The 8,310-nt window shown below is 45.9% G+C and overlaps 1 protein-coding gene across 2 annotated transcripts in view; it reads left to right on the forward strand.

Moving 5' to 3' along the window:
• Positions 1 to 7,751, forward strand: part of LOC144474071 (uncharacterized) — a 143,277-nt gene extending 135,526 nt beyond the window's left edge. For both annotated transcript variants that reach the window (XM_078188553.1, XM_078188554.1), the window contains exons 3-5: positions 1,371 to 1,678; positions 3,148 to 3,484; positions 4,579 to 7,751. In XM_078188553.1, the coding sequence (XP_078044679.1) occupies positions 1,371 to 1,678; positions 3,148 to 3,484; positions 4,579 to 4,755 (822 nt within the window). In that variant the 3' untranslated portion in view covers positions 4,756 to 7,751. The remainder of the gene's footprint in view (positions 1 to 1,370; positions 1,679 to 3,147; positions 3,485 to 4,578) is intronic.
• Positions 7,752 to 8,310: the final 559 nt, after the last annotated feature.

Genomic DNA, 8,310 nt, shown 5'->3' on the forward strand with positions numbered 1-8,310 from the left:
CCAAAGAGTTGGGGCGCAAAGAATGCCTCAGCAATCTTATGTTTCAAATGTGTAACACATGCAAAAAATGTTATACCAAAATATATTCTTCTTTTTCGATGTAGAATCACCCCCGGCCCGGTTGTGCCACGATTTCCGGGACACCCTGTATACACGAGCGCAGAGATCCGGGCGATATTCTTCCGTCGATTTTCTCTAGCAAAACGCCCCAATCCCGATCGTTTCCCGTCCTACGGACTTCTTGCCGCAGTTTCGAGAGGAGGCGCGCACAGTGTATGTGCATGGAAAAAAGGACAGCCGACCGGCAAGAAATCGTCGAGTAATTTCCATTCGCCTGTTATCGATAACGAGCGGCCGTGATTAATCGTCGCCGGGTGACTGGGATCCGACACGCGGCTGGAAGGAAGCTACCTACCCCCGGCTAATCTATATTATTAATTGCCTGAATATCGACGAAAAGTCACCGGGTTAACTAGCTCCGGGACACCGTCTCTAAAGACTGCGTTAATGGTATATCCTGGTGCTAGACGCTCTCTCTCTCCCTCTCTCTCTCTCTCTCTCTCTCTCTCTCGGTCGGACACCTTTATTATCATCTTTCTAAATCGATAGGCTTTGACTCGTCGCTCTCGTACCAAACCGAAGTTCTCTAACCCCCTGGAAATAAAAAAAAAATAACCTCGAGTTCTGGGGACCGTGATAAATCCGCGAAAGAGGGTCGCGTCAAAGTAGAAAGACAGAAGTTCAAACGCGAACAAGAACGTGCGAGAAGTTCCGAAGAGATTCGTCAGAGTTCGACGGTAATCGATTGTTCAGTGATCATTTTTGTTATCGAAAAGTAATTGTGCTAATTATAATCACTGATCGATTCAGCGCTACCAGTATAATATACTGTTACTAGAATTTTGTGATCGTTAGTCGGAAATCCGTAATTATGGACGGAGGATAGACGCAAATAATTAATAAAAGTCTATTGTTAAATTATAAAATATGTTCGGATTTTTTAAAAATTATTATTAACCTCTAGAATACCAAAATTTTTCTGTCGTTCATAATCGAAGAAGAGTAATCACTACATGATCACGTTGTCTTCGATCACATTGTTAATAACAATCGCTCAATTTCTTAGTAATTGTAACCATATTATTCGTAAACATCGCTTCACATTACTCGTAATCGTTGATCGTTTCCCGGATCCACCCAGTCAATTAAACTCTGTCTCGCGCCGCCATCCGAGCGATAAAGGAACGGCGCGAACGACGTTATTTTTAGCGGCCGCCGCAACGGGTTAATCATCTCCGCGATGCTAAAGAGCTTGTTGAATAAGTAAATCGCACGGGTCGGGTTCGCTTACCGGATAATGGGTGTTCCAGGAGGACTTGGTGGCCCGGCTGACGAGAGAGAAGGCCGAGCAGCTACGGACGCTGTCCTCGCAGCTGCTGCTGTTCGAGTCGAGGCTCTGCCGGAAGCAGAAGGAGATCGAGGCTAACTTGACGCAACGCGAGTCCATTATCCTCAGACAGCAGAGGATGATACAACAATTGCAGAGCAGATTGGCGGAAAGATCCGCCGGGACCAGGGACTCGCCACCCTGCGACGCCCTCGATAGATTGGACAGCCTCGGGGACGGCGACAGCGCCGTCGTCCTCGAGGAGGCTGCCGACGACCTAGCGCCACCCAGGTACGTAGCAGACCTCTCAATAATTCCTCAGCACCGAGGCGATTCCATGATCGAGCCGCCGCCGCCGCCGCCGCCGCCGCCGAGTTTTCCATAGTTAACCAGCCGCCGCGATCCGGATTCATTTCCCTAAATTATCGAGGCGGTACCGGAGGTCGCTTTACAGCCGGCGAGCCCCAAAGGGGTCGCGAGCTACTATAATCGCCTTCAATATTTGGCTAGGGTTGCCTCGAAGTCGAGTCTCCTTTTAACGCGTTTTCTTGGCTCGGTTATAAAGCCGCCCCGCCACGGAGACGACGGGGTCGCTTGATCGCTGCAGATGGGGTGACGATTCGAATATAACCAAGATTAATTCCGCCTTCGTGCAGACTACGGCCGTGAAAAACTCTCTATAGCGCCGTCGCGTGGTTACCCCTGCTGCATGCCAAATTATAATCTTACGAGAGATATCCGGGCCACTTTTGCCGTCGTTCTCGCTCCAACCGCGAACGCCTGTGTCGGTGCGCGTTAGTCGAGTCCCAGGATCATTTTGGGGGCCGACTATTCGAGTGAATTATGCAAAGTACCAGCGACTTGTAAATAAAGCAGGACCTATGTGGCCGTCGGGATGGGTCCCATTAATTAACACTTCAACGACTAGAGAACTAAAGAATTTCGTACAGTTTAAGTACTTTGTTTCATTTAAACATTCATACCGTGGAAATCTTAATGAAATTATATATTGCTGATTAGCGTAGACGTTTTTCGATAATTTATATTATCTATTTTAATAGCAAAATTGTTAAAGAAAGGAAAGCATTTTAGTTATTGCTTAGTAAATTAAATTCTCTGTTAACACGTTCCATGCCGAGCTGTATTTAGTCGACTCTTCATTCTGGTCAATTGAAGCTTTAAAAATCAATATATTATATTAATTTGTCAATTATTGTCAATATAACTATGAAGCAGACTTATTATGGATCTATTCTTTTGGTGGAAATTATTTCTTGGATTCTAATTTGTCATGAAATATTTTTTTAACGCATTGAATAGCTATTGTGTACCACCACCAGTGGTATACGTGGCACGAAATGTGACAAATAAAAGAAATCGTCGTTTCGGAGATAAATTTTGAAACAAATTCGGTGTATGAACACTCTTATGGGCCACGGTATAATTTCCTTCGACACCCCGTGTGTACACCCCCGTCGCAATTCCAACGCCATGCTATTCTTTCCCCAACGGAAATTGCCGTCGTGAATTCCGAAAAATTCGCTCCCGCGGCGATTTAATTTCGAAGGATCGCGGGCGCGCGCAAGAACCGAGCGGAGAGATTCGGAAATCGCTCCGAGGCGGATTTCCTCGTAAACTCGAAACCGTGGGCGTGGATGGAACGCCCAGTGTCCGAAGAATGCGTGGAACCGGGGTGCCGCGGTGTATGTATATGTATATCGTCTGATCCACTGGAACGGGTTGGTGTGTCTGGGTTCCAGGTTCCGCTCGAACATCACCGACGTGACAGTGATTCGGTCGGTGTCGGACGCGGTCGAGCCCTCCAGCAAGTACTCGTCGATGCGACGGTGCAACGGATTTTTAAGGCGACCGGAGATACTGGAGACGGTCTACTCGGTCGAGGAGGACGGGGACAGCGAGAACAATCAGGACCCGTCCGAGTCCACCGAGAACTCCGAGTGCGAGGACCGACGCTCGAAACACTTGGGCAACGGGAAAGGCAGGCTGCAGGATCTCTACGGCAGCTTCGAGAGACTCGCTCAAGAAGCGGACTCGCCGCCGAGCGAGAGGCCCAGGGACGAGAGCCAACAGGCGCAGGTGAGGATCTCTCCTTTCCGCGAGTGTTTTTCCGCTACGGGAAAATAAAGGTCGGAACACGATTACGTAACGGGCTCGATCGTGATAACAGGAATTCTCGGGGAACAAGTGTCTTACAACTTTTTAGGAAAGAACAACAAATCAAGGATAGATAACGCAGTGTGTAAATTTTTTGATTCTGAATTGTTTCTTAATGGATCTTTTGCTGACGCATTTGTGAGGTTTTTCTGATTAAAATGAGACCAAACACGATATACTTTTCGTTAATATTGATTGCAGTAATTTTTATGAAAAATGTAAATTAACTTAAATATTTTAAGAACCAGTGAGAAACATCATAGACGAAATTTTTAAGCTTTTCCGTCAACGATTGTCTGATTAATAAATTTGCAACAAAGTAACGTGCGCCGGTTAATTACATAAAATAAAAGTTAAATAAACACGTACTTCACTCGTAGAACTGTGTTATGAAATAGAAAAATTATTGCATTATCTTGCGAGCCTGACACGTAAGCGTGTTTCGAGCCTAAAAGGTCGCTCGATTTTCCATCCGGGATTTTCCTCTCGATAGCGGGAATTTTCTTTTAAATACAATGCCATGCAGTGGACATCGAATTCGAGGTTTAAATCACTGTTTTTATAACATCCAACTGGTATATAAAAGCACGAACGACTGAATTTTGCGATTTTTGTTCCCATTGTCAAGATCGACTGTTTTCAATATCAATAGATTCATCAGATAATGCACGTATGTCGTGGATTAAATGTAATCCAGCGATGAACGACAATGTACACGGTGTCCCAAGTTTTAATGTCTAAACTTCTCAGTTTCTTTACACAGACTATTCGATATTTCTTGCCATCGCGTTATATCTTGCAATATCAATTCCGATCGAATCGAGACGAAACTTTCAATCGGTCTGAAATCACAGAAGATCTGTTCTACGATCGTGCTTTCACAAGTCGATCGAGCGGTGCACGGCGCGACGGTATGGAAAGAAAATTCCCGTCGTCGGGGTGAGATCGATCCAGCGACTTGGGCACGACCCAGCAAGTAACGAGGCAATCATAACTATCGGTTGGTCGGTTCGCAGGTCACGTACAACAGGGTAATGAGCAATCACCGATCAGTCACGAAGCCAAAAGACGTGAAGTACAAGAGGATAAACAAAGCGAAGTCGAAAAGCCTGGAGGAGCTTAGGGGACGCCTGAGGACCTGGGTCGAGAAGGGGAACAAGATCGCAATATCGTTCGACCAGTCTTACGCCTGAACAATGTACCTCCGCGAAAGTATATATCCGTGTAGAAGTATACTTTTCTTTTCGGCCGGTCGACCGCGCGCACGATCGCCGCGCGTATTTTCTTCCCCTGTGTACGGCGCGCGGCGGCTCGGCCGTTTAAACAGAGGGGGGATTAAATCGTTATTCCGGCGGTGTAGCCGGTGATCGCCGGCGGTGGTGTATTTAATTGAAATTCTCATCGCTCCATGTGATATTTACTGTAGTGTCTCGAGAATTAAATTAGAGAACGTCGCGCGTGGACAATTTCCAACACTTGTGATATATATAAATGATTTTATAGTAACACGACCAGGTTGTTTAGGGTTTAATTATCGCCGCGATCGAGACCGTGGGAGACGGTTCCAGGTGGCGGAGGAGACCGGCGCGGAACGCGGGAGAGAGGCACGCCGTGGAAGAAAATTGCACGGGGGTTGCACGGGAACGATCCCCGCGATCTTCTCGATCGTCCCGCGATCTTCTCGATCGTCCCGCGATCGTCCGTCTCTCGTCGTCCGGCGTCGTAGCGCGCGAGCGTGTAACTCTTCGCCACGGAACCGTGTCGTCGAGTCGTATACAATCACCGATTCCATCGAGTTCTCGGCGGGAACGTAATAAATCGAGCGAATCCTCTCGTTCCACCGTATCTCTAACACTTTCTCCTGCCCTTTCTCTCTCCTCCTATCTCTCTCTCTCTCTCTCCACTCCCTCTTTGCTCTTCCTCTTTCTCTCTCTCTTTCTCGTGCTCTCTGTTCTTTCGTTGTTCGGGGAAGGCGTGGGACACATCCAGCCAGGCCGTTTTCGAGCAGCTACACGACACGCGCGCGTCACACGCACCGTTTTCGCCCATTGGATGGTTCCCTTTTCGTCAATTACGACCATTTTACTCTCGAATCGGTTGATCGACGCAACGCTTAATGTCCGAACTGCACCAAGATATATATTATATACATATATATATATTATATACACACATACATGCATACATATATTATTGTATATTTGTTTTCGGAACAGGCAGGGAAACGAGGGAAGACCACACGCGATACCTTTGAACTATTCGCCCGCGTACTTACATGTGATCGCATCGAACAGGCCTCAGCTCAATTTTTGTAAACGCTATACACGAACTGATTAAGTATCGTCGTAGTCGTAAACCGCTCTGTCGCGTCAGCCTTTTTCTCCGCGCGGAAGAGCGTCGCGTTTCGCGTTCCAACTCCCGGATGCATCAAATGCGGAGCCGATTGTCTCTTCGCGGCGCGTCTCCTGTCCTTTGATGAGGCGAACACGCGCGCGAATCGAACACCGATCTAGCTACGCGTTGAGCGAACGATGCGCCGCTTGGCGTCGTCAGTTTTCTATTCGTTGCGAGCACTCTCGCCGACCGAATGCGTTCCCTCCGTAGCGTCGCGCGGCATCGCGATATCTAATTTCGGCTGCGCGACGTTTCTTCTCTCTCGAATTATCGCCGGATGATCGTAAGAAGATTTCCGAAGGATCACCGGAGAGCGACGTTACGGAGGGAACGCACCGTGGCCGTCGATTCGTCTAGCCGGGACAATCGAGATTTTGTACCATATCGAGATACGATTCGAGCGAACGCTCTCCTCGCCGCTCGGATATCGAAGGGGATGAAACTGCTGTCGCTCGGACCGCCGAACGGAGCGTTTCGGCTCGATGAATATATTCTGCTACGTAATTGTTCCGACTAGAACGATCGACGGATCGCGCAGGGCTCGAGGATTAATCGATGCGCGACGCGTTCTTTGGGAGGGGGGGATCCGACAGGAACCATGCCTGCCGGCGTATATACAAGTGGAGAAAAAGAGTTCTCTTCCGGTGCAATCAGAATCGTGCGCGAGACACGATCCAACTCCGTAGCGTGTAATATTTTTCGATCTGTCTATACATCGTATCGGATACTGTTGATAAACAGAAAATTCTCTCGAGTAGATAAGCGAGACGTATAATGCAGGATAATCGCACGCGTCGACTGACGATTTTCCGTGTCGTCTGGGACGAGAGAGTCTAATCTGCCCCCACTCTCTCTCTCTCTTTTTCTCTCTCTCTCTATCTCTTTCTCTCTCTCTTTTACTTTCTTTCTCTCTCATCGTCCCTCTTATGCGGGTACCTGTTTTATTCTTCGAACTGCGATAGACCGTTTTCAATTTCCGCGTTCCGTTCGAGACGAGTTTCTTCTTTTGCCCTTTTAAACACGTTTTCTCCCTTTGTTTGTTTCATCGCGCGCGCGCGCGCGCGGATCCGCGCGTTCCTCGAACGGAAAAGGGTACAAGAAAAACTATCGACAATCCCCTGTCTTATACTTTAACGGACGAGAAATACGTATACTTGTATTTTAGGATGGAGTAATGGCTAAACACCGGCGGAAAGTTCTTTTGTAAATAAAAACAAAAAAAAAAGGAAACGAAAGAATCTATGTAATATTTTCATTAACGTAAGTAAGCGCTCCTCGATGAATGAAGACGATGAGAAGATTATTGATGTAGATAAGTCGCGTTTTACCGAGGATAATAAATTTTAACGATAGAGAATCGAGTTTTATGTTCCTGCAGGCTGCATAACAGCCACCAACAGATCTCGTGCATAATATATTTGCGCGCTTATAAATGCATATACGTATAAATAAAAATGCATATAAAAAATATATATATAAATATATATATTAAAAGAACGTGTACACTTGTGAGTCTACTATGAAAACGAAAGAGTGAAAAAAACTACAAAGACGATGTCGCGGAAATGGGAACCGCCGTGTTCCCGAATTTCCAAAGCATTCGGTTCGCGCATGTGTAAGTATACACGTGAACAGACGCCACGGACTGGCGCGCAAAAGAAAGTCGATCGTTATTTTAATTTATGTAAAACAATAACGTGTATACACCGTCGCTTTCTTAGGAACTTAGTAGACTGCTACCAATATCAATAATTACCGCATTATTATTTTAATTATTATAAAATCTCAAATAAATTATAATGCCCTAAGATGTTGTCGATTACTGTCCTACCCCGTTATTTCCTTGAAGCAAAGTTCCTGTAAGAATAATGTTGTGCAAGAATATTATATTCGAGGGTGCAAAAATTTTTTCCTTAGCGAATCTTCACAACTCGGATTTATCAGTGATGATTCAAGTGGTCAGTGATAATGCTGCGAAAATTAATTTCGTTTCTGTGACTTTTTTATTTATCGAGTATGACCCGAAGCTGTCGCTACTGTTTTAACCCGTAAACAAAGCCACGGATTACATTTTCGCTAAAGAAAAAGTTACTCAGAAACCCCTTGTTTTCCGAACATGATCCTGTATACACTAAGAAATTGATTGTTTAAAATAAAGAGAATACAAGGGTGAAAACGGCGCTAATAACAATACTTAACTTACTTGTAACTTATAACAATAAGTGATGCTTTTATGGTAACATCGTGAACTGGAGTTAATAGGTCCATACAGCACCAAAACATGCAGCGGTAAAACACTCAAACTGTTCAACAACTTTACAGATAGGGTAAAAAGAGCTTAAAAACCGCATGGT

Source organism: Augochlora pura, chromosome 8 (genome assembly GCF_028453695.1).
Source record: "Augochlora pura isolate Apur16 chromosome 8, APUR_v2.2.1, whole genome shotgun sequence".
Classification (NCBI taxonomy): domain Eukaryota; kingdom Metazoa; phylum Arthropoda; class Insecta; order Hymenoptera; family Halictidae; genus Augochlora; species Augochlora pura.